At 48.0% G+C, this 24,999-nt stretch overlaps 2 protein-coding genes across 2 annotated transcripts in view; one reads left to right on the top strand and one right to left on the bottom strand.

Annotated features, from left to right (window-relative positions):
• Positions 1–468: 468 nt before the first annotated feature.
• TMEM170A (transmembrane protein 170A) lies at positions 469–4,587 on the bottom strand. The gene is made up of 3 exons (XM_071440504.1): positions 4,431–4,587; positions 4,171–4,341; positions 469–3,613 (listed from the first exon to the last, which is right to left on the bottom strand). Exons 1-3 carry the CDS (start codon positions 4,552–4,554, stop codon positions 3,483–3,485), a joined length of 426 nt encoding a protein of 141 aa, XP_071296605.1. The 5' UTR covers positions 4,555–4,587; the 3' UTR covers positions 469–3,482.
• Positions 4,588–4,840: 253 nt separating this feature from the next.
• CFDP1 (craniofacial development protein 1) overlaps positions 4,841–24,999 on the top strand; it is a 60,083-nt gene continuing 39,924 nt past the window's right edge. The window contains exons 1-5 of the mRNA XM_071440503.1: positions 4,841–5,000; positions 5,066–5,174; positions 5,895–6,126; positions 7,883–7,983; positions 21,661–21,765. Coding sequence (XP_071296604.1) covers positions 4,928–5,000; positions 5,066–5,174; positions 5,895–6,126; positions 7,883–7,983; positions 21,661–21,765 — 620 coding nt within the window. The 5' untranslated portion in view covers positions 4,841–4,927. The remainder of the gene's footprint in view (positions 5,001–5,065; positions 5,175–5,894; positions 6,127–7,882; positions 7,984–21,660; positions 21,766–24,999) is intronic.

Consider the following 24,999-nt stretch of genomic DNA (forward strand, 5'->3'; position numbering starts at 1 on the left):
CTGGAGGTTGTACATCCATAAACAGCAATGCTGGCCCTGCAGTGCAGGTACTGCTCTGGCCTGGGGTTGGCCAGAACCAGGCAGGGGAGTTGTGCACCTGCATGCCCAGGGGAGCCCAAGTGCTGTGCAGGGACTGAATGCTGGCCCAGCAAAGCCACTGGCCCGGGGTGGAACAGCCCCAGGGGCTGGGAAAGGTCAGCACCAAGCCTAGGGGCTGCAGGGCCCCAGCATGTCCCCTCAGGGACAGGGACAACAGCTAAGCCTGTCCCCAACAACTGAGCAGCAGTGAGATGTCACCTCTGTGGTGCCTGGCTGCAGATGCAGGTCCAGCTCCTAATGCAGACAGCATTTACCACTAGAACCAGGACATTTCTGGTGCACATGGCCCCAAGCAAAGCAGAAGTGCAGCTCCCTTGAAAAGCACAACCCTTGTCCTGCTGCAGAAGAAACACACAACACTCATTAACCTCAAGAGTTACAGAATTTACTGATAATCACCACCAGGATTAGGAGTGTCAGTAGAAAAATAAAATGTACAGATTTTTCAATCATACAAAGATTTGTTCATGACAGCTGCAGCTGTGAGCGAGAGGAAGCCGGGTGGGGGCAGAGGGGATGTCACACACAGGGAGCAGGGCCATGAGCCTCAGCATAAGTGGGTGTTCCTCCAGGGCAGGCAGCTTCTCCAGGTGTTTCCTTAACCAGCACACAGGCTGGGCTCCCCAGCAGAGGCTCACAGCACTGCTGAGCCCAGGACACCTCAGTGTTGATGTTTTTGCCAGCTCTTTGCAGTTTTTGACAAGATTGACTGAGCAAAGTCTACCAATACCTGATGAAAATTGAAGAGATTCCTTCATCTGCCTCACTTGGAATAAAGGAATGAAAAGGGAAGACCAAACCAATGAGGGGAGGAAACTGCCACCAGGGCTTCAACTGCCATCTGGTGCTTCAGCTCAAGGCTGCTCCTCCTTTCTGTTTAGCTCTGGTTTTACTGGAGAGGGAGGTTGCCAGCAGCAGCCAGCAGAGTGGAGGATGCTCTGTGAGCACCACACAAAGAACCTGCCTCCTGTGCTCATGTGTCAAGACAAAGCAGCTGATTGTTCACCTTTAATGCAAGAATTCCCTGAAAATTTCACAGCATCCAGGCATAGAGAGACATTGCCAGCTCCAAACACTCCAAACAGGATCAAGCTGCCAACTCTTCAAGTAAACCAGAGTCCCCTCAAAAGAGTCTGAGAGATCCCAAGGGATAGAAAATGGGAGGTTTTCAGTTCACCCAACAGAGTGACTTTACTGAGCAATTTTCACTTGTTCTGAGCTCTGTAACAGCCCCATTTGTGTCCTGCACCCCTCAGCCCTGTTCCTGCAAGGAAACCTCCTCTTGCTGTAGCACGGGGCACATGGATAAAGTGCTTTCTCAGTTGCAATCAGCTTAATGGCTATTGAGTGGTGCCAGGCACCAGTGCAGGGTGAAGGAGAGCACAGCAGCTGCTTTAGGACATTGGTGTCTGGTGTCACCTGAAAGGTAAAGCCAGACCCACCCTATTCAAATTCCATGAGATACTTTTAATCCATCCAGGAAAACACAGGATAACTCCTGTAAATTAAACTGTGCACTCTGTACACATGCTGAAATACGAAGTGGGAAGGGGGAAAAGAAAGAAAGCTTATTCCTTCTCTTTCATTGTTTCTGCCCTGGCAGGAAGACTGGCTCTCTGCAAGCAGCACAGCACACAGGACTCTCCACAGATCCAGGGTTTAGTATATGTTACATCACTTGGACCTCACCCACCTAAGGAGAAGGATTCACATTAAATGATTCCTAAACTGTGCATCTATATTCCCTGAATTAACATAGGCTAAAATTTAGAGTAATCTCAGTAGTTCCTGTGAAACACCTCCCACCATTGACACACCACTCTTGAGGAGTCCATGCACAGAGAAACCCTTTTCCATGATAAACACAGTGCCCTGTTGAAGGGTCACAGAATCAATTTAGTTTAGAAAAGCCCTCTAAGATCCAGTCCAACCTTTGACTGGTCACCACTGTGTCATCCAAACCATGGCACTAAGTGCCACGTCCAGTCATTCCAGCACTGAGGACATGGTAGACAAATGGCCCTAGGAATGCTACTGGTACAAAAGGAACTGATTTGGAAACCAGAGGAATTCAATGAAGACACAGATGGAACTGTCCCCTGAAAGGCTGGAGACAGACAGTGCTTCCCCTCTGGGGCCCACATGTGTGAGCTGGGTACAAACACAGACCACAGCAAACCCCTAGGGGTGGCTGCACTGCCCAGCCACATCCCTGGAATTCAGCCTCAGCTTCCCCAAAGAACCAAGCCCCAGGAAGCACCCAGTGAACTGCTCAAGTGTCCCAGCCATGCAGCACAACTCTGGGCACAATGCAGAGCTACCAATTAGTTAAAAGTCACTTAAAACCAAAACAAACTAAAACAATTCATGAGGAGACAGTGCTGCCTGTGGAGAAGGGTTGATTTGTGTTCACATGGACACGGGAACCACCCAGGCTCCTGCCAGGAGCCCTGCAGCTCTCCCAGCACACCGTGGGCTGGATGCTGCCCTGGGGACACCCCAGTCACAGCCCAGCCTGGCCAGGCAGCTCTCAGCAGCAGCAGCAGGGATTTTATCCAAGCTGGATGAAAGTGCCACCTCCAGACCAGTGCAGACACCCAGCTCCAGCACACCAACATGAATAGCATCAGCAAGTCAAAGGAGAACAGGGTCCTTTGAAAACACAAGCCTCCTTCAAAGCCTGAGGAGAGCTGTGCACGCCCACATGCACACCTGGGATTTCTGGAGTGCCTATTCCACTCTGCCTCTGAGCAAAACATTCACAGGGCCAGAAGAGCTTTGCTGCAATAAAATTCACAAAATCTTTTTTATACCAGACACCATTCACAGTCAGAGCTCCCAGACACAAATCTGCACTCTCATCCATCTAAAATGAGTTTTCCTTTTGCTGCTCCCAAATCCACTATGGCTATGACCTGGTATTAAAAAGTTTGGGCCAGGAAGAAAACAATTTTTAAATTTAAAATCTGAGATTAAAATAGTTTCATGTTCACTGAAAACCAAGCAACAAAGTGGTGAGTGAGCTGTGAGGACACGATGTCACTCTGGTCCTGTTCCTACCCCAGCACAGCTGGTGTCCCATTTTAGTCATGTCCTGTTACTACAATTGATCACTGGTGACAGGTACCCAGGTCTCCTCCTCTGGGAGCCATTTTCCTACCCTCCAGAGAAATAAAGTTTCACTTGGCACTTAATGTTACCAAAAAGTAACAAAATTCACAATTTTAAAATTTCAAGCCAGGCTGGAGGCAGGAGCAAGCCGTCCCAATTCCTTAAATCAGCAGAAGAAACACAAGGCTGGAACTGTGCTCCCTGTGATTTGTTCTGAGGCAGCAGTCCTGTGCTCCCCGTCTGGTTTGTGCTCTCCAGCCTCTCCAGAGGAGCTACAGAGTGGCCAGAATGCGCAGGAAGGAAACCACCACCACACAGAACGTCTGGCCCACGCCAAAAATGAGGGCCTCAAAGGGAATCATTTTTTTCCCCGCAGCTCTGTAAACTCCAGCAATGGCAGCACCTGTGGAGAGGGGGAAAAGCCAAGATGTGAATGTGAGACAGCTGCTCTGCACAGGGATGAGGGGGGAGCCTCAGGATGTGAGGCTGGGGCAGAGAACAGCGGGGTCTGAACCTCTCCCTGCTCACCAGCAGGCAGGAATGCTGGGCTGGGGATGGCTGACAAACCTCAGCCAGGAACCAGAGCGTGCCAGTGGCAATGGGTGAACTGGAGCTGAAACTGCTGAGGCCTCCAGCAGGTGTAGGGGCTGGGATGGTTTGGGACACACCTTTGTCACAAGATCCCCCCTGCACAGCCCACAGGCTGCAAACGTTACCCAGGTCTGGACACTGACACCAAACCTGAGAGATTTTCCTCCAGGTGCTCAGAAATGTGAAAGGCCCCTTGGCTCTGCACCTACTGGGCACATTTGGTATCCCCGGGGCAGGGCTTGACACGGGGTCCAACCCTTTCAGACGTGGGGCAAAGGGGAAATAAAGCCAGAACGGAAATCTCCATCCCAGGGAACACCGCCATCCCACGCGCTCCCGAAGGCAGCACAGCCCCCGGCCCTGCCGTACTTGTGAGGGTGCCGGCGGTGATGGGTCCCACGATGCCCATCAGCAGCACGCTCACGGACATGAACCTGCCGTACTTGTGGTGCCGGAGCGTGAAGAGGGCAAGCAGCGCGGCCGGGACGTGGAAGGCAAGGGAGGAGACGACTGCCCACAGGAAGACGCCGTACCACATCTCTGCGGAGAAAAGGGCTGTGAGGGCGGCCCGCGGCCCGCAGGCCTCCAGCGGCCCCGGCGGGCGGAGGCCGCTCCGAGCAGGGAGGTACCTGGGAAGGTAGAGAGCGGACTGGAGTAGGTGGTGGTGCCATTGCCCACGCGGGGCACGAGGCGAAGGCTGAGGATCTGCTGCAGAAGCCCCCCGCCACCACCGCCCGCTTCGCCGCCGTCCATCCCCGCACCCGCCCCGCCGCTACCGCCGCCATCCGCCACCGCCCCTTCCGCCCGCCGCAGCCAATGGGAAGCGTTGTGGGATGATAGACAGAGCTTTTCACCAATCAGCGCTGGCCTCCGGGAAATCGGGCCCCGCCCTGACCCCGCGCTGCCATGGGAACGGCTGTGAGCCGCAAGGAACGCTGGGAGTCCCGGCGGGACGCTCTGGCCCGCTGGCGGACTCTCGTCTCTGCTCCTCGCGCGCGGCGCCGGCCCGGAGGCGCGGCTGTTCTTCCTGTCCGCCAGGGGGCACCTGCAGGCGGCGGCGGCGCGCTGGGCAGCGCGGCGGACGGGAGCAGCGAGGCGGCGGGGCCGGGCCGGGCCGGGCCGCAGCATGTCGGGCTCGGAGTCGGAGCCGGAGCAGGAGCTGTACTCCTCGGCCGACGACGATGACTACGTGCCCTCGGGTGAGTGGCGGCGGGCGGGAGGCGGCGCTGCCGGCGCCCCCGGCGCTCACCGTGTGTGCTTGCAGGTGCGGAGTACAGCGAGGATGATGAGAGCGAGCTGGTGCGGGAGGAGGAGCCGGCGGGCAGCCCGCGGCCGGCCCGCGGCAGGAGGAGCCCCCGCCGCCCCGGCAGCAGGTACGGCCGCTGGGAACCGGCCCGGGGCGGGCGGGGGAACGGGAAACGCTGCGCTGCGTTCCGGTTTAGTGGCAGGAGCAGAGAACCTCGGCCCCGACAGACAACGTGCCTGAAAACCCTCCCCAGCAGGAGTTGTTTATATTAACCTTTTTCAGTGCAAGGCACGCACAGACGGGGTTTCTCACGTTGATATAAATGTATACATACTTTAGTTGAGGTTGGTTTCTATCTAGCCCAGGTTCTCCTCCCCTCCTGGCTCCTGAATTATCCCATAACCACAGGACCCTGGAATGGTTTGGGTTGGAAGGGACCTTAGAGACCGCCTTGTTCCACCCTCCTGCCATGGGCAGGAACACCTCCCCCTAGACCAGGTCACTCAAAGCTCCATCCAACCTGGCCTTGAGCACTTCCAGGGATGGGGCAGCCACTGGCCAACCTGTACCAGTGTTTCAGTCCATTATATACTCACAGAAATGCATGCAAAGGGGCCAGTTCACTTCAGGGGCACTGCCTGCATCAGTCTCACTGTATTTTCTTAGCAGCAGCATCTTTTAATAAAATACATACACTTCCAAGGTTAAGAGAGAGCCTCCCAAATTGGATGTGTTAGTTAAAATATGAAATATTATGTTGCTTCACCCAGGCTTACAGTTCAGCTCTGGCATAGTGTTGTAGCAGCTCCATATACCTTTTTTCTTCTTTTTTGGCATCTGCTTTCAGGAAGAGGAAGAAAGGCGGTCTCTTGCTAGAGGCAGATGAGAAAGAGGAAGAAAAGGCCCAGCAGAATGGAGAGGAGCAGAAAGAGGAGGAAGTGGATGATGTAGAGCAAATAGAAAGAAGAAGAGAAGAAGAAGAAAAAAAGAAAGAGGATGCTCTTTGGGCCAGTTTCCTCAGTGATGTAGGACAGAAGCCCAAAGCTGTGGCTGCCACACAAGGGACACAAATCAAGAAGGTAAGGGGGGCCTGGGCCTGCACCCAGGGAGGGTGGGAAGGGCCTGGAGGTTTAGAGCGTGCCCCCCCCTTGGTTCTGGCTGGTGTCGGGTGTTGGACAGAGCTAGGAAGAGGCTGGGGTTGGCCCTGCCCCCTCTGCTTTGTGAGACTCACATCCCCTGATGGGCCAGACTGCAAGGTGCTGATTTCCTTCCACATGTGGAGGTGGTGCTGCTTTTGGAGCTGTCCCACACAACCCTGTTGGCTTCCCTTCCTGGTCCTGGATGCCTCCTTTGACACAGGAATGAAGAGCTTTGGTCTGAGTTGTGCATGGGGGCACAACTCTCCCTGAGGCTTGTGCCTTTCCTGATGCTTAAAAAAAAAACAAACTAACAAACAAAAGAAGGCTTTGTGTGTGTGTGTGAGTGGGGAAACAAGAGGGGTCTGTGCTGGACTCTCTGTGCCTCCATCCTCGTGGAGGGGGTCTGGAAGCTGCTGCATTTTGCACGTTTGTAGCAAGATTGAATCTGGCTTTCTTGTGTCCTTTGTAAGCCCCATTAAGGTGCTCTCAGTGGGCAGAGGTTTTTCTGGAGAGAGAATTCTGTGTGTGGTAGCTATTAGAAAGGATTTGGTTCTCAGTAAAACCAGGTGCATGTGTTTGCCTGTCAAAACCTTTCAAGCTTTAGATGGTAGAAGAGAAGAACATACCACAAGTGAGCCTCTGTTGCTAGAATTATCAGTTTGGGCTTTTTAGATGGTCAGCCACTATAAATGTCATTAACAGAAGATAGGAGTCTGCCTGGTGAGTACAGTTCTGACTGTGTGAAGCTTCTTTCCATGACTCTTGGGAGGTCGTGGAGAAAGTGTAGTTTTGTAGTATTTGATTGTAACTTTTGGAAGGAGAGTCCTTTCATCTTAGCCCTCCTGCTTCTCCTTATTACTGACTGAGCAGCTGGGGTGGTTACTTGTAGAGTCAGAGGGAAGAAGAGAAGTGAACATTTTCTTCTAAGCACTTCTACTTTTATGGGCAGGTTGCTAAAATGTGAGATACCTTTGAAAGTTCCTCCATAGCCTGGAATAATTCATGGAGACATGCAGTTCCTCTGTTCTCTTTGTGAACTTCTTGGGCTTGCATGGCCTCCTGGAAGATCTCTGTGGTGTGTGGTTGTTTTAGACCAAGAATTTGGGGTTTGTTTTGATAACTTAGAGTGGTTAAGGTTTTTTATGTATCCTTTTAGCAGCTGTAGCTGTGACTGAGTAAATTAAGAGGCACTGGTGACAAATTGCTTCATAAAGATTTTTCCTTCTCAAATCAAAGAGATGTTATTGACAAGTTGGGAGATCAGTTTTTTCTACTGATGAGTTTTCTTATTCTCTATTCTTGAGTAAAAATAAATGTTCTTTAGTGGAATTCACCTTGGCAGCTTTTCTGCTTGGTGGTGCTTAGTTTGAGAGAACCAAATCTCCAGGCTTTTGCTTTCTGGACCACTGCAATGTATTCTTGCTCCTTCCTACATTTATTACAATTTCACTTCTTGTTTTAGTTTGTTTTGATCTTAGACCTTCAATGACAGCCTGGAACCAAAATGGGGAATTTCATTCTGGTGGAATGAAATTTATTTATTTCTTTTATCTTGTCTGTGGGTGACTTGCTTTGACCACCACTCTAAACTGCAGTGCTACCCAAGGTCTGTGTTGGGCCCTTGGCCCTTTGGAATAATAATTTGGCTTGGCTCCACAAATACATTGTTTTGCTTTCTCCTTCCTGTATTTTGTAGACTGAAGAAGAGAACAGTGGGAATAAGCCTCAGGAGAAGCCAAAAGATTCAGGAAAAGTGACAATCACCAAAACGTTCGATTTTGCTGGTGAGGAAATCAAGTAAGTTGGCAGATGTGATGTGTCCACTGTGGGCCCAGAGCAAACTGAGTGCTGGGGGCAGGCTGGAGCTGGGCTCTGAGGCACAGTGGGTCTTCTTTACACTGTTTTTTTTTTTCTATTATTGTGAGCACATACAGATCTCAGGGAAAATGAGGCCAGGATTTTCCTGCATCAGAGCTGCAGAGTATCCTTATATGCAGACCCCAGTCTTTACTCAACTTCATAACATTCATGAATGTAATTCAAATTCACTTAGGCTTCCCCATCTGGCCAGTGTTTGTAATGGTTGGCAGAGCTCCCTGGTGGCACTGTCCCTGGGAAGGTTGAGACAGGGAAGGAAGCACATCTGGTACCACAAGGATGAGGGGAACACATTTTATTCCTTCAGCCCAGTCCAGGTTCTATGCTGCAGGCAGGATTATTGGCTGGCACTTTCCTGGTGATGTTCACAATCCACAAAGAAGATTTTCAGGCAGTAAGAGGTGTTTTGCTGAGCAGAATAACAGCTGAGCACTTTTGCCTCTGAAACAGCTGCAGCCAAGGGGATGGGCTGGGTAAAACCCTGCTTTAGGCTGAGTTTGGCTTACAAGAGGCTTCTCAGGCTGTGCTGCAAGAAGGGCCAGGTGTTTTATAAATGTGTAAGACCAGAACTGAGGGGCCTGGCTGAACCCACCTGAAATCTGACTGCCCTGTGAACTGCTAGTTCTTATCATGGGGGATTTTATTTATATGCAGCAGTAACCCTGGTTTTGTCAAAGTGACTTGGCCTGTTTGTTGTGACAGCAGAGGGCAGCAGTTCCCAGCAGTAACACTCACTCTGCCTAAATCTGGAGGAGGAGGCAGAGCTGGGGCCTCTGCTGCTCTTGCTTTTCATGTTAGCACTGCTGCCTGAGCTGTTTGAAAAATCTGAGGAGGGCTGTGAGCCATAGTAGGGACTTTGCTGCTTCCCTGGACAAGCCAGAACATAGGAGTACCCCTCATTCACTGATGAACTTAATTCACTTTGTTCACTGTCCTTTGAAACATGGGTTGCTTTATGTGAACAGAAGTTGTTCAGGGATTCTAAGATGCTGGTTTAGTGCTTTTAACACCAGTATCTTATCTGTAGTTTCTTAAGAACTGTAACTAAGAAAAAGACATATTTTCCTGCACCAGTGTACCGCTCAGTGCTTACTGTTTCCCTTAGGAAGCTGGAGAGGAATCAGTAGAAATTTCTACCAATTTTTGATGAAATAGGCAATAGCTGGAGCCTGGGTGACAATGAGACTGTAATTCTGCAAACACCAAGGCTAATGCATGCTTTGTTTACAGTTGGTTACAAGACCAGCAACAGAAGGTTTGCAGTGAGGTCTGGAGCACTGTTTTCTGCTGGTACCAGAGTTACAACAAAATTATGTTCTTGAGCTCTTTGATAACAGAAAAATCCTTCAATGTTTTTTGCCCCCTTGATTTTTGTGATATGCAAAGCTGATTCTTTTATGTTGTTTGCTACATCTTGCTTCCTTAAATGGGTTCCACTGTTAGCTGTGGGTAGAGTACAAGGTGTGCTTGCTACTCACAGCTGCTGGTGCTTTCCCCTAATGGCAGTAGGTGAGGCCCAGAGGGTTTCTCTTTCCTCAGACTAGCAGGAGGCTGTCTTAGCACACCCCCAACGTCTGAAAATGCTCTGAATACCCAACACTGACTTCCTTGCCTGGGGAAGCAGCTGGCAAATCATTGCTTATAAAAGGCCACCACACGGTAGGGCTGTGTGTGTGTGTGCATTTCTGCACTGAAGGAGCTGAAATGAGAGCTGTCTCTGTTGCTTGCCTTTCTAAATGGTTTGAGGCTACTGTTGAGTGTTGCTCTTTTGAAACCTTGAGAAGAATTTAGATCAGTGTTTAAGCAGTGAAAGATTCAGGACACAAATTTTCAGCGTCTGCTCACTGAAGCTCTTAACAGAAGATCATTTAGCCCTGATCTCCTGTTGCAGAACAATTTATTTTCTCCTGTAAGATGATGGTATGATTTTTTCTGGCCTGATTGAAGTAGCAGAAGTGGCTTGAAAGTGATCTCCAGCCACAGGGCTATACTGAAATAGTAAAGGGACTTTGTGTTGTCAACTCCCTGTAGGTTTTTGCTGCACTTAATGTCTGTTTTGATGAGTCTGTGCTTGTATCAGTTGCTAGTGCTGAACTTTAGCTTCGGAGTGTTAGGAATTAACAATTACCAAATGAAGATTTTAATTTAGTGGCTTCTAATTTAAGAAAATACATTATATTATTTTGCCTTGTAAAACTAAAGCTGTTGAATCCTGGAACTAGAAACAAACTGATTGCAGTGCTTTCCAGTTGGGACTTTTTTGTCTGCTTTTCCTGTCTCCCTCATGTTAAATAGATTAGGAGCAGCAGGTGACTGTCACCCAAATGGCTGTAATTGTGGGCAGCAAGAGCAATTTGCAAAGGCAATTCAGCATCTAAATGGAAGTTCAAGACATTTCTCCCTGGCAGAAGAGAATGAAACTCCTTTGAAGCCTCTGGTTTATGAACTTGCCTCACAGTGCAGGACGTGTGTTTGCATTAATAGGGAATTGCATCCCCAGTGCCAGGGAAAAACTGTTGCCATTTGTAATTGCTTGTTTTCTCTTTGGCACTCCAAAAGGATTTGGTCCTTGGCTTTCTTTAAATCTCTGTTGTGCTCAGTGCATCAGAATGGTTTTTCTGTGCTCTTCCCATGAAAGTGAACTCTGTGTCCAGCTGGGGTTGCAGCAGAGTGGAGCTCACATACATGGAGCTGGTCTGGCCCCATGGTGTCAGTGTGGCAGCCTGTGAGGGAAGAGCAGAGGCAGGTTATTGATTGCTCTCAAGAACAGATTTTACTTTGAAACATCTTCTCTACCTTAATTTGGCTTGTGGAAGGCAAAACTAAGTTAAAAGTGTAATGGCTTGGGTGCTAATTGAGGAATGGGAGGCCTGTGTTCAGCACCCTGCTTTATTCATATGCTGCAGATTCCAAGTAAAGGATTCCAGACTAGGAGCTTTGTATTTCTTGCACATGGCTTGTTTGTGTGGTTTATAGCCAGAGCTTTACACAGGCTGTTCTTGTGGTGGGAATGCTTTCCTGCTGCTGCAGAGTTGCTGTGCTGTACTCATGGTGCTGTGTTGTGCTGGCAGAGCTGTGCCTTGTGCTGCTTCAGTGCCTTGGCTGCTTCCCCATGTGCATGAACCAAGTAGCCAAAGCAAAGCTGTGAATGGGGAGGTGTTCCTGTCACACACAGCTCCTTTCTCACAAGGATAGGTGGGGTCCACACTGAGCTGCTGCATTGCATGGGCCAAATCAAAGTAGGAGGGGCCAGTGCCAAACAAGCAGTGTCACACTGAGTGTGTGACTTGCTGCTGGGTTTAAGGAATACTTTAAGTTTCTGTAGTTCTGTAGAAAGAGATGGGCAAACTCCTGTCAAAACAGTGTATTGAGCTGTTCTATGTGAGACATGAACTCCCATCTCTGATAAGGGATCCCTGTCATTGACTTGTGTAGGAGACCACATTTGTGACTTGGAATAGCCCCTGGGTTGCTGCTTTTACAGTGTGACCACTGTGCTCTGAGGAAACAAGCTGTGCTGCTACATGTGCTGAGCAGAGTTGAGTGGCAGCTTTATTCTGGGCTAGGGAGCATGATGGTTCACAGTGCAGTTATTACATCTTAAAAGTGCTAAAGAAGTACCTAAGGTATCAGATTTATAACCAAATAGTTATAAGCTTAAATTATTGTAGTAATTCCTGAGGTTTTTACTGGCTGAATTTGGTACTTCATCTGCCACAGCTGAAGTATGGGTTGAAAAAGAACCTGATTATCATCTGTTCCTGTTTGTAAGTGGCTATCATCTAGGATGTACCTGGACAAAACCTCATTGCTCATTCTGTGTTGCTGCTTCACAGGTTTTCAGCCTATGTCAAGGATTCAGGAAAGATTTATTCAGAGGAGATTGTTTACAAGTTGAAATTTAAGGACCTTTAGCTGGACCTTAAGTTGAGGGCTTTAGTGGCAAAGTTCATGACTTTTGAGCAGAAGAAGCGAAGGTGAAGGGAGGTGGCTGAGCAGGTTCTTTTTTTGGTGCCCTGTGAAGTCAGTGAGGTTTACCTTAGGCCTGATCGAGTGAGATGGTGAGGCCTGAGGCCAGTCTGAGGTGTTTTCTGGGCTGCTGAGCTCTTCACCTTGGTGAGCTCCTCAGCAGAGTTGTGCAGACCTGGTGAAGGACTGATTTATTCCTTTGCACCGAGAAGTGCTGACCTCAGAGTGGAGGTGAGGATATAATTCAGTTCTCTGCAGCTGTACAGTGCTGCTGCTTTGGGATTTCTTTATGCTGCCTCTCCTTACTGGAATATTGATTTCCTGTTATTAATTTTAGGTCACCTGTGTGCTTTTTGGATGTTATGTCCTAGACCACTCACTGTTTTAACTCTGGATCTGCTGTCCTCTTCCAGAGCTTCAACCACTTAATCCCAGACCCCTTTTAGGAGATAGCAGGTGGAAAGGGCTGCAGGAGAAACAGATCAGACACCTGAGAACAGTCTGAGCTTTCCACAGTCCTTGCTCAGGCTCTGATTCCTTATCAGTGGCTGTGATGTCCTCTGTGCTCCTTACATGGCTACTAAGACAACCAAAGGTGACAAAGTTGGCAAACAAAGGGTGTGTTAACCAAGGAGTTTGGGAGTCTGTCACTTATTTTGTTGCTTTGAAGACAGATAAGGTAGCTCTCTGAGCAATAGCAGCTGCTTCTGCTTTTTCCTGGAAAGCAAGAAGAGTGGAAGGAAAATCCTGATGCTGATGATGTATTTCAAGGGGAATGGGTAAAAAGAGCAGAGAATTGCCTCCCACAAGTCTCAAGATTTAGAGCTGGCACAGAGGGTAGTTTTTAAAACATGTAATTGTCCATCTGTGTTCTAGCTCTGTGCTCTCAGCATGGCCCAGTCAGACCTGTCAGGCTAACAAGCAGTGAGATAGCCTGTGACACCATTAACCCTCTCCTTACCTTGTGATGCTTTTCAGGGATCTCAGTGGATGAATCAATGCGAGGGCTTGGCAGCATGCTCACACTTCTTGCTGAGTGTGAATCTTGGTCATTTGTTGTGTGCTCAAGGGGTTTTGAGCAATGCTGAGTGAGGCACAGTAGCTTTTGAAATCAGGAGAAAGACCAAGAGTTTGGGTGGGCATCTCTTGATGTTGTAGGTGCTGTGGTGCACATCTGATCAAGGTTGATGTGCTTGATGTCTTCCATGTGTGCTTTTTTGAAAAAGCTTTTGCTGTATTGCTTATACCTGTGAGTGAGAAGGCAGGTGAGCATTACCAGAATCTGTATCTTGAAGCCTGATATTTGGAAAGCCCTGCCTTTTCTCCAGGGGGAGAGCAAATGATACACAGCTTCCACCAGATGAGGTGGTTGGGTGTTGTCAGGCCAGATATGGAAGACAGTGAACTGAGCTAATAGGAGCAGAGGAAGAAACCACTCAAATTTTGATGTGTTTTTTGCAGTGGCTTTGATTGCAGTAGTAAGGAATTGTTAGAAAATGTAAGACAAATGAATTTCAGTGGCCCTTTGAAAAGCCACTCCTTGAGGACTTCTGTTTTGTGTTGCTGACTGGTGGTGCCAGATGTCAGTAGGGTTTTATCCTCAGTCCTCCTTGGCTAAGGTGTTCTAGAGAAATGTGTTCTAGCCACTTTCTGATGGCATTCCCCTTTCTGAAGGAAGCTTGCATGGTGCAAAAACCTTGGCTTTTTAGATTTTCCCAGAAATTTAATCTGAATTGTATAAGCATGGGCATGATGCTGTGGGACCATAAGACAAATCAGACTGACCAAAATTACCTGGAACATGAATGTGACCACTGTTTAGAGGTGGCAGACTAAAAAGTGGGTGGTTGCTTTTCTACCACCAAGCACCAAAATGCTGATCTTGGCATAATGGAGTGTAGGCAGTGCCTGTTTCTGCCCTTATGCTGTTGTTTTTCTTAGAGGTCAAAGCATGCCTCAGCTACCCACAGTTTATATTGGCTTTTTCCAATTTAAAAAACAACTATTGATTTTTTTTTTTTTTTTGGAAGCCATTAAGTGAAAATACGTTACCTTTCAAGAATGACTGGGTCTCAGGGGCTGGTTTTGATAACCTTTCCTCTGTGTGCATCCATTCCCTGATGCTTCAGAATTTCCCTGGGGAATACTAACATTGTACAATGATGATTGGCACAAGGGTGGCCCAGGGATGAGGTCAGAAAGTGTGAGCAGGAGCTATGCTGTGTGCTGGTTCACTTGTGAGCCATTTGCCTTTCTCAAAGGCAGCTGCAGAAATTGTAACTTCATAAACATCAAACCTAGCCAGGACTCTAAGCCAGAACACTTGCTTCTAAAATAAATCGTGTTACGGTTTGCTTAATGTACTTGGGAGAGGGGAATGGGCTAATGAACAGTGTCTAATCAGGATTTTCTCATTAGTAGATGTGCAGATGAGGCTTCTGCTCAGAGGGGCTGTGACTTGCAAAGTGTTGCTTAATAGCCCTGCACTCACCAGCACGCTGACCCCTGTTGTCTTCCTTTATCTCAACATGCTTTTGAGGCTCCCAAGGTGACTGAGCAGATGCCCACCTGAAAGTCATCTTTGCTTCTAATGTGGCTTGCTGCTTTCAAGGAAATAATTTATCCATGCTGCTTTCATTTGTGTGGTTTTGCTGGTAATCGGTGTGATGAAAAAGGAGGCTCAGCTGGGATCTCCAGAGGTAGGAGGAGTCTCAAAGCATTTCCAAAATGATGGATTGACCTCCAGATTAACTTGGCCATTTCTGAGTCTTTCAAACCTGGGGTATCTGGGTGCTGCATTGGCTTTGGGAACTGGATGACAAACTGCATTGTCTCATCTTTGGGTTCTTCACTGTGTGTTCTGCCTGTGTTCTGTGTAAGTCAGTGTGGAAATACTTCAGTAAAAATCACATCCTTTCCCAGAAGATACTGTATCTTTATCTGGCTCTCAGGTAGTTTCCTGGCTTTTAAATATCTGAAAACAGAAGATGCTTACTGACCTATTCAGGTCTCACAAGAGCTCTTCTGCTATTAGTAAGGGGCTCTTTGGTCCCTCTGTTCGTGCCTTCATCTCAGGGGCCTCAGATACACTCCCAGCATTTTGCTGCTTGGCCTGTTTCCCTTGTTTCCAAGCTGCTGCTCATTCCTGACAGCTCCAGGCTCAGAAAAGGGCTTTTGATCTCTGGTGAGATGCTGGCAGAGCCTGCTTTGTAGGCTTTGGGCCTGGGGTTTCCCCTGCTGGAAAGTGCAGCTTGCAGGATGCATTATTTTTTTCTGTAACTAAGAGATGGTAAAGCAAGAGGGATTCTGTGTTAGCCTGAAGGGGAGGCAGAGCTGTTTGCTGCCATAAAATCTCATTAACACCTTACAAACTGAGCCAAGCTTAGTCTGGCCTTTCCCCCATGGGGATGCCTCTGCTTTGTAGTGTGTGCTGGCTCCTGTTATGATCTGTGTAACCTTTGTGTCCAGTGTTCATAGCTCTAAGTGAATTTGGAACCCCTGGCTCTTAATACCTGTGGTACTCCCATGCTTCAGCAGGAGAGGCATCCATGACACAAGCACTGTGCTGCTTTGGAGGGGTGCAGGGATCTGTCTGGCTTTCAGTGGATTTGCAGGTCCTGATTAATGGGGGACTGCCACACTCACACATGCAGCAGCTCATCTGTTCACTTGGATTACTCAGCTCAGAGGTGTGTTCCATAATCTTGATTTAATCCTTTTGAGAGGTACAAATTAAGACACAGGGATGCCTCAAAGATTGACATGCTTATGTGTGGTGGGACTTTGAGGCAGTGTAATGGAGCTGGCTAAGGGAATACTTACCCAGTTAAGCAGGAGGAGACCTGGTACTTGGAGGTGCCAAAACTGGGGTGAATACAGCTCCAGTCAACAAGGTGAAGGGCAGGGCTTGTGCCCTGGCTGCAGTCAGCTTCTCCAGAGAGCCATGTTTGACATGCTCTACCTACTGCAAGCCCCAGTGGGAGTTTGATAACTGGAGTGCTGCTACCCATTTAGGGAGCTGCTACCCATTTAGGGAGCTGCTACTGGAGTGCTGCTACCCATTTAGGGAGCCTCTTGCAGAAGCTGCAAGCAGAAGTCCAAAAAGGGCCTGACAGCTTGGTCAGCATTTCAGGAGGCAGCACTGTCCATCCACTGATGTTTTCTTTGCATCTGTCACGGAGTCTTTGTCATACAGGAGATAATGGAAAATTGGCTGTTTCCTTCAAGGCTTACAAGGTTATGCATTATTGATGTTAAAATACCATTCACCTTTGCTTGTTTTCAGGTGAGTTGGTTTGAGATGCAGCCTGGGCTGACTGCTTGGATAGCAGCACACACCTGCTGTGAGGAGCAGCACCAGGCAGGCAGCTTGGCCCTTGCCTGGCTGCAGGAGAGCTCTCATCACATTTGATTCCTTTTAGAAACCAGCCAACAGCTTCTGTCTAGAAACCAGCCAGCTTCTTCTGCCTATCTAGTCAGCCTACAAAATTATCAGTTATTCCAGCTTGGTCTTGTCTGTGTTGCTTCAGGGAATAGGCTGAGTGTCCCAGGGAACAGCTTCTCCCACCTGGTTTGAAGAGGAATGCTCTTTTTTTTTCTGAAAGGGAGAAAGTGAATGTTTTACTTTGAAATTAGAAAAGTGTTGGGGACATACTAATTTTAGCTCTCTGTGCTCTACACCAGGTAATTCAACATAAAATACATACATATGCAGTGTGCAGGCAGATGTGGTCTGGAGGTTCACTTGTGTGAGGATCTAATTCCCTCCTGCAAAGTGCTGAACCTGTGCACTCCAGCATTTCTTGCAGGCTGGAGGATCTGTCTGTGGAAGGCACCTGGGACATCGCAGCTCAAGCACAAAAGTACACCAAAAAATATTCAGAAAAATTATTCTTCAGCTCAAAATGGATTAATTTTTTTAACAAACCCCTGTAGATGAGTATGACTTTCTCCTTAAGTGATCATTCCAGAAGGCTGAAGGACTATCCCCCACAGATGGGGAATAATGAAAAAGGGTAATTAGCCTCATTTTTGTCCCACTTGGTCTGTGATTCCCCAGAGCTAACATTAAGATAGTGTGGAAAGTTTTATAACTGTGTCAGGTCTAAACTGGGGCAGGTTTCCCAAGTGAGGAGAGTGTCCTGAGTACTAAAGAGAGCTGGCATTTTCCACAGCTTCTACTCTTGTTCTCCCTTTCTCAGCAGGAAGGTCGGGGTGAGGGTAACTTTGTGCTGCTGTGAGTAAAGATTTTAACTGTATTTTCTGCTCTAAGTCCCCTTATACACAAATACCAACATGTGCTTTCTCAGCCTGATGTGCACCAGGTGTTTTGGTTAGGAGAATGGAGCTGTGTTGAGCCACCTGGGGGTAAATTGGAGGGATTTTGGCACTTGGGATGCATAAAGTTGCTATTACACAGCAGACTACAGATAATTAGCCTCAAGCCTTCTTGATTTGCCTGTTTATCTTTCCCAGCTTGCCCTTGTCCTGCCTCCATTTCCCCTCTGTGCAAGGATGAAGCTCTGCTGGTGCACCTCTCCAAGGGCTTGCAGGGCACCTTGCAGCTCACTGCTGAGCTGGGCACTTTGCTGGCACACTGCAGCCTTGGCATCCCTCACACAAGCTCTGTTTCTGCCAAGCAGGACTGGATTCATCTGTGCTGGAGTGGGGCAAGTCCTGGGCTGTGGGTGTTGTGTTGTGCCATGGTGTGATGGATTGGGGCCCTCCTCCCTGGTAGCTCTACCAGGGTGTAGGACCAGGGAGCAGCAGACAAGCTGGTGTGTTAGACTCACTCTGCCAGTGAACTAATAATTCAGGTTTAAATTTGGGTTTAATCCCCTTCTGCAGATTAGCTGGAGCTGTCAGCATAATGCTCATTCCAGCATGTATTCTTCCTTCTTTGTAGCAGTGTATGTGGCTAAGGGCACTGCTGGGAGCAGATCAACCACTTGCTCTTAAACTAATCTGCCACGTTTCAGATCTGTAAGTGCTCTGTGGAACCCCTTTGGGACAGCCTTGACAGCAGGTGTTGTCCTCATGTGGTTTGTGCCCAGCATACATAACCTGGGGCCTTTTCCATGCTCTTAGGTTGCAGCATTCCAGTTGGTAACTGTGAAAGGATGGGTGATAAGTTCTTCAGTGGAAGTTGGTACTAACACACCCACCACTGGGCACCAAACCAGCAGGCTGAGTGGGTATGGCCATGCCTAAATGTTTGGCTACCACTTGGAGCTTGGTTCAGAGATGAAGGGTCTTAAGAAGAACATCTGTAAGTACTCAGGGCACTTAGTCATCCAGTTTCTAGCATGTTTTCCTTATAATAACTTCTAAATATGGAAGACATTTCTATTTTACAGTTGCACAACACCTTGTACAGTAGCATCATCTGTGCTACCAGGCTCTGGCATGGTCCAAAAAATTAATAACTGTTCTGTGTTTTGGAAGTCTTATTATGCAATTTAATAGCATGGCAGTGTAATTGAATCTCTGTGGCAAAGTGATGAGAGTGAGTGGCTTTGTGTGTGAATTACAGGGGCTGCAAGTGGGCGAGACATTAGTTACTTGTTTTATTGCTGACAATATACTTATTTTCATGTTTAGTCCTGGATTACAATGTGTGAATAGCATCCCAGTAAACAGTCAGGCAAATAGTTATTTATCAAGTATTTAAAAGTGAAAGGTCTTGTAATTTTCCTTAGTAATGACTGTGATTTCTTCCAGCTGAATTAATGACTCCCATTTCTGCCCATGAAGAACAAGAATTGTTTTGGTTTCTACATGGAGAGAGTTATTGTCTCCCATAATAATGCAGATCAGAGGATTTCTTTTTCCTTCCTGGCCTGGGATCTGGGAAAGGTTGAAATGTGCATAACCTGAATTAATACCTTGTAAAGCTCCTTAATACTCTTCCGTCATTCCAGTTGGAGTGGTGCAGGAGTTGCTGCTGGCATCAGCCCAGCAGCAGCCTGCCTCAGAGCAGCTTTTGTTTCACTTTATGAGGCAGTAAGTGGGTCTTGTGATGGAATTGCCTTGAAAGGTCACTTTTAATTACATTTCTGTCGCATTCCCCTGTCCCCAGCTGGGCAGTCCTGGTGGAACAGGTTGCATGCAGCTTTGCAGCTGAATTTCTGCAGCGGACAAGTCCAAAAATATATGTTAGAGCAGCTGCTGGCAGGCCAAGGGGAGCAAAGAAAATGGAACTAAGTGTTGTATTTTGTGCCCAGCCATTGTTACTGGTACTCTGAGGTGGAGGAGGGTGTGAGAATTAAAGCACAAATAAACAACAAATAGCAACTTGTCTTGTGCCCCTGGATAGCTGAAGTGTCTGTCACTGAAGGCCTGTGCCACACTCTGCCTGTGCTTTCTGCTTTCTCACCCTTTCTGGGATTGGGCATCTCCTGTTCCAAGAGCTGTGGCTTGTATTGCTGGTCCAGCCAAGAGTGTGCTAACTCTGGGAGTGCAAATCCCTAGAGCTGTTTTTCATTTTAGCCTTGTGCCTTTCTTTTCCTCAACTGGTAGGAGAGACATCAGTTAGTTCTGTCTCCAGCTGGAGAGGGCTGAAGATACACAGGAGGTTAAGGCCAAGGGCCCAGTGCTCAGATCTCAGCTCTGCCACTGGCTTTGAAGACTCCCTCCCTGTTGTGCTGCACCTCTTGGATTCCTGCACACTCAAGGTTGCCTGGTGTTTCTCTCTGTGGCTCAGGTGCTCCCTGCATGCCAGGGGTGCACCCTGGATGGCACAGCAGTGCAGGGGTGGACAAGAGGAGAGGGACCCTGCCAGGAGCCAGCACTGCAGAGTGCACAAGAGAGGCTGCTGCTTCTCAGCTTGGCAGGGGTCAGAGCTGGCTTTTTAGATGCTGCATTTGAAAATAGACTGTGTGATTGCATTGATGTGAACTCAGCCTCATGGATGGGGGGAATTCTGTCTTAATGCTGCATGAAGACACCAAGTTTATCCTGTCAAATGAAATCCATGGATGTAGGGTAACCTTTGGTGTGTGGCTGCTACATGACATGACCACTGCTGCCAAGGGCTGTGACTGTGTTTGGGGTGAACTGTGATGATGCTGTAGCAAGGTTTTATTTTCTTCCTGAAGTGCTTTTCTCCTTTTCCTACCCCTTCCCTTACCAATCTGATCAGCCAACACTTCTAAGTATTCCTGGTGTGGGATTGTCTCTATCCACATGACTGTCATGGTTTGAAAGGCATGTGACAGTGCAGGGGAAGATGGGGTTAATCTCCTCCTGCACTGGCAGAACAAGGCTGAGCAGTTGTACAGCACAGGCATTTATTCTTGTGCCTTTTCCACTGCATTTGCAGTCTGTGGAGAAGGAGGAAGGGAGTTTCAGATGCTGATTCACTGTCAGGATGGAGATGTGGATGCACTACTTGTGTGCAAGTGAGATTTCAGGACATCAGTGCCCCCAGGGTTAACAGATAACTCTGTGTCACTTTACCTGATGGCAGCCCAGCAGAAACCTGTCTGGGGCTGCAGCTCCTGGGGTTTCTCCATTACTATTAGCCAGTTCTTTGATGGAAGTTGTGGGGTCAGGTTGGTGGGTAGGAAGCAAACAGTGATTTGCCTGATTTGTAGCCAGGGGAGATCCCATGGCCAGCCAGGCTTTCAGCCTCTCACCAGAAAATGGTGTAGACCAGGGATGAGCCTGCCACAGATACAGAGCAGATACAACCAGAGGCCCAGGATGTAAGAGGGTGAGATGGAGATTGTTTCTTCTGTGCTGACTGAGCTGTGGGTTAGGCTGTCTCTGTGCCCATAGAGCTGCAGGGCCCTGGAGAGGCTCACAGGCTTGTGCTCCATGGGAACAAAATTGTTAGCTTGGCAAATCAGGGCAACCTCATTAAGAGCTACTGAGAGCGTGAAAAGCTTGTAGCTGGAGGCAGGTCATGGTAAATGAGGGGGGCTAAAGTAGCTGGGGTTTTCTAACAATTAATTATTGAGTGGTTTTGTAGAGATTCTTTCTCATGTTTATAATTCATTCCCTGCTGTAGATGCCATATTGATTTATAATTTTTTGAAGTTCAATATTTTGCACCCTCAGGGCCTCAAACAAAAATTAACTAGAAAATGAGAGTAAATTTCTACTTTCTGCCTTGTCAGAGCTTTCTCTCCCATTGCCCATCCCCAGAGCCAGTTTCCATGCTCTCCTTTGGGTTGCAGATGTTGCCAAGCCTGTGTGCCTGGGCTGTGAGACATGGGTGGCTGAAGAGCTGCCTCACTGACCAACAAATGAGAAAATCAAGAGCCCAATTAAGAGCCTGGAATTGCCCCCAGTGACCTGAGGAGATCATTTAGTAGTTGCTAGTGAGACAGGCCTGTTTGAATGAATAAGCATTCCAGTTTGTTGGAAAGAAAAAACATGCCCTCCTCCCCCAGCTCTAATTAGCTACTCTTTTTCTTTTTTCTGCCATGAATGTAGAGGGTTTGTCACGGGAATGAAATCTTAACAAGATGTGTGTTCTTCAGCTTGCAGCTGATGAAGGTGATCTCTGTGCAGGGGATGTGCAGACTCTTGGACCTGTTTTCTGTGTTTCCTTGATGGATCTTTGATTTTACTGTTGAGTACAGCTCTTCCTTACCATCTGGTTTTTCTCTTTTCCTCCAACAGGGTGACTAAAGAAGTAGACTCAAACTCAAAAGAAGCTAAATCTTTTCTGAAGCAGCAAGAGAAACTGCAGGCAGCAGCTCCAGCTTCCTTGCCGACAGTCTCGGGGTGAGTTTGGGATTTCCCTGCCCGGGTATGGGCCCTTAGTGAGAAAGATGGCACTGGAGCCAATAGTGCAGGCTCTGCAGTATTTGTTGGCTGTTTGTTTTCTGCAGTATTTCAGTGGGAAGGCCTGGAAGGTGTGATGATTTGGGCTGGAGGGAAGCGGGGGAGGCAACCCGTGAGTTCCAGTGACTCACTTCATAGGTTCAGGCTCAAATTTTTTAATCCTCATAAATCATTCATCCTAGTAAGGAAATAGTGATTTGACTGTCTCAGGCAGGCTGATGAAACTGCAGGTAGCCAAGGAACATTGCTGAGATCGCCTGCAGTTCCTTTGACAGGTGCTTCTCAGGGCTATAAAAAGCCATGTCAGGCTGGGCTGTGGCTTCTTAGAGACTTTGGGTGAGCATTTAAATGAGAGATGTTTTTGCTTCTTTGATGTTCTCTAATATCATTTTGATGTGGATTTGTCACTTTTCTGTTCAAGCTCTAACTCCTAATTCTGAGATTATCATAATGCTTGTCAAAGATACAAGGAGGTCGGGTCCCCTGTGCATCTGAGATGCCAGTCTGGTTCCTGATGAGCTTGGGAGATCACCAGCTTCTTAGGAATGGAGGAGATGCTTCTATGTTCAGTGATGATTTTAATTTAAGTCAGTTGCTTGCATTGATATTTGAAAAACATAAGCTGCATATGATTTGATCACACAGGAGCAATACCCATCAAATAAATACATTGTCCTTCCTGTCTGCTTAGAGCAATTCTCCAGTGTGAGTTAAGGCTGCCTTTCCCTGAGATGCTGTTATTCAGTTGCTGCAGCTGGATTGTCACTCATTTTTCCAGCTAAGTGTTGCATAGCTTGTGCTTAGCTCAGGGTAGTGAAAGCATAGTGTGTGTGTGTGCATGGCCCTTGACAGCTGCTGTTCTGAGTGAATGAAGGCATAGATGAGCATAGGCTTCATGCTCTTGTTCACACTGCACAAGGGTTTGTCCCTGCAGAGCTCATTAATTGTGACCTAAGTGTTGTGTACAGGGTTTTGTGCTGGAAAACTTGCCTTGGGTTGGGCTGGCATTCTTTGTGCAGTTTTGGTGGCCAGAGTTTGTTCAAGTGGCAGCTGTAGCTGGGGCAGCTCCACACTGTGCATGCTGCTGGTGGTCCCATGTCTTCAAACCTGCCTTCCAGTCTGCTGCTCTGAGTGCAGGCAGGTTTGGCAGCCCACTGGGAAAGCTCCAGGGGCTGTTCACCTTCCAGTTCAGCAGAGATCCACGTTTCCTCCTGTGCCTTACAGGCCCAGGGGAGAAGCTGGGTGGCCTGTGCAGCCTGGTCATTACCAAGGGGCACAGTTGCTCTTGCTGGAGCTTGGATTGCACAGGAGTAATAGGCACAGCTCAGTTTGAGTTCATGTTGCAGATATCTGAAGAATTCACATCAGATATGGAAAAAAGTAGACTAAAAATCAGTATAAGAAATAATGAGTTCAAGGACTTTAATTTTCCTTCAGTGAGATTATTTTGGAAGCAGCTTAATTAGGTCATTGTTCAGCTTGCTGATGTGTGATGTCCTACTGACAGTTGCTTGGCCAGAACATGAGGTGACCTGGCTGTGGAGAAGGGTGGGGAAAAATATCCTGGGCTTCTATGCCTTGCCTTTCTTCAGAGCACCAAAGCCCAGTGCAGCACACCCCAAATGCCTTCCTTTTCACAGCCTCCTGCAGTGCATCCTGGCTTTGTGCAGGGATCCTATGGCAGAGGAACAGCAGTGGTGTTGGGAGCAGTGTGTGGAACAGCCCAGCTCTCTTGAGGCTTTAGCAGGAGGTTCTCTGGGGCAATCTGGCCAGCATGGGCCCTCTGATCTGAGAGTCTTGGACAGGTATCTGAGACTGATCCCTCAGACTGCCAGCAAACATGCTTGCCTTTGGGCTTAGGCAGATGCTTCCAGCTGGGAAGCCAGCCAGGGTATTTTCAGGTGAGAAAATTACTAGCAGGCTTGTGGTATTCCTTAAAGCCAGAGGCAAGCCCCATATGTTAAGCAAATTACAATGGTCTGGTTTTAGACTTGAACCAAGCTATCCAGACCCTGCTGCTCTGGAGCAAAGAGTCACAAGCCTTGGTGACATGCCAGAGCAGTGCTTGGGAACTGACAGAGCCTGGCATAGCCTGACAGTTCTTTGCACCTTTTGTCTACTTAAAATAGAAGTTTTAGGGGAGAGGGTGCATTTTTCCCTTATGCATTATGGGAGAGCCTCAGTCTGTTGCCACAAGGCAGTGAAAAACGTGATTTTGGGATCTTAGCTGTGCCTGTGGACACCCACTGTGCTGTGAGCCATTGTCAGCCCCCAGGAGCTTTGTCAGCTATTAAAAAAAAAGCCTTGCACTGTGTGCAGGGAATTTGAGCAGCTAATAGTGGCCTCTCCATCTGGCTTTTCTTTCTTCACCTTGCAAGCAGCATGTATTATTTCTGAATGCAGCCAGCCTACCCTGCATTTATTGAATTTCCCTTCTCTAAACAGACAGAAGTAACCCAGAAAAGCAACGGTCACAAAACCAAACATCCGACTCCACGTCTCCGTGTTACAAACCCCTAACTGGTCCAGGGGAGGGGATGTTTGGGGCTGAAAGTGCATTTCCTGAATGTGTTTAACATCCATACCGGATGTGCTATAAAAAGCTAGATTTGTGCTTGTGAGGGACATGGGGGTGGTTGGAGGAGAATAACTTAAACACTTGGCTGTAATTAAAGCCAGGAGTACAAAACAACCCACCCAGTTCTCTCAGCAGGCTTTGCTAGAAAGGTCAGAAGCTGTTGGTTCCCAGGGATGTGATGGTTTCCCATCCTTCACATTATTCCCATCGTGTCCCCCTGTGACACACAAACTAGGCAGTGTTCCATCAGCAGTGGGTATTGGTTTGTTGCAGAGATTTGGGGTTGTGATACTCTGTTCCAGTTGTTTCTGTTGTGCTCTTGGTTCTGTTAGGCTCTTGTTGATTCTATCAGAGGTATCAGATGTGGTGAGGAGACCCACTGATTTCTTCTCACTTGCTGCCCCAATAAATGGGTGGAAGGCTCCCAGCATCCAAAAAAAGCCCTCCACCCACCCAACTAAGCCTTCTTGTCTATGTGTTTTAGGGCTCATTTCTTATCCTTAATCACTGCTCCAGGACTTTTTGGGGAAAGCAAGAGTAGATCCTGGCTGTAAATGAAATGTATTGACCTGATGGAGGGATCAGTGGGAATTCCT

Source organism: Agelaius tricolor, unplaced genomic scaffold (assembly GCF_023055355.1).
Source record: "Agelaius tricolor isolate 1412-34295 unplaced genomic scaffold, bAgeTri1.0.p SCAF_15, whole genome shotgun sequence".
NCBI classification, from domain to species: Eukaryota; Metazoa; Chordata; class Aves; order Passeriformes; family Icteridae; genus Agelaius; species Agelaius tricolor.

Bases quoted from the DNA above. Each gene is read 5' to 3' on its own strand.
- TMEM170A (XM_071440504.1), bottom strand. From the start codon at position 4,554: ATGGACGGCGGCGAAGCGGGCGGTGGTGGCGGGGGGCTTCTGCAGCAG. The intron at 4,342-4,430 runs GTACCTCCCTGC...TTTTCTCCGCAG, and splicing joins TCCGCTCTCTACCTTCCCAG to AGATGTGGTACGGCGTCTTC. The intron at 3,614-4,170 runs GTACGGCAGGGC...CCCTCTCCACAG, and splicing joins CACCGCCGGCACCCTCACAA to GTGCTGCCATTGCTGGAGTT.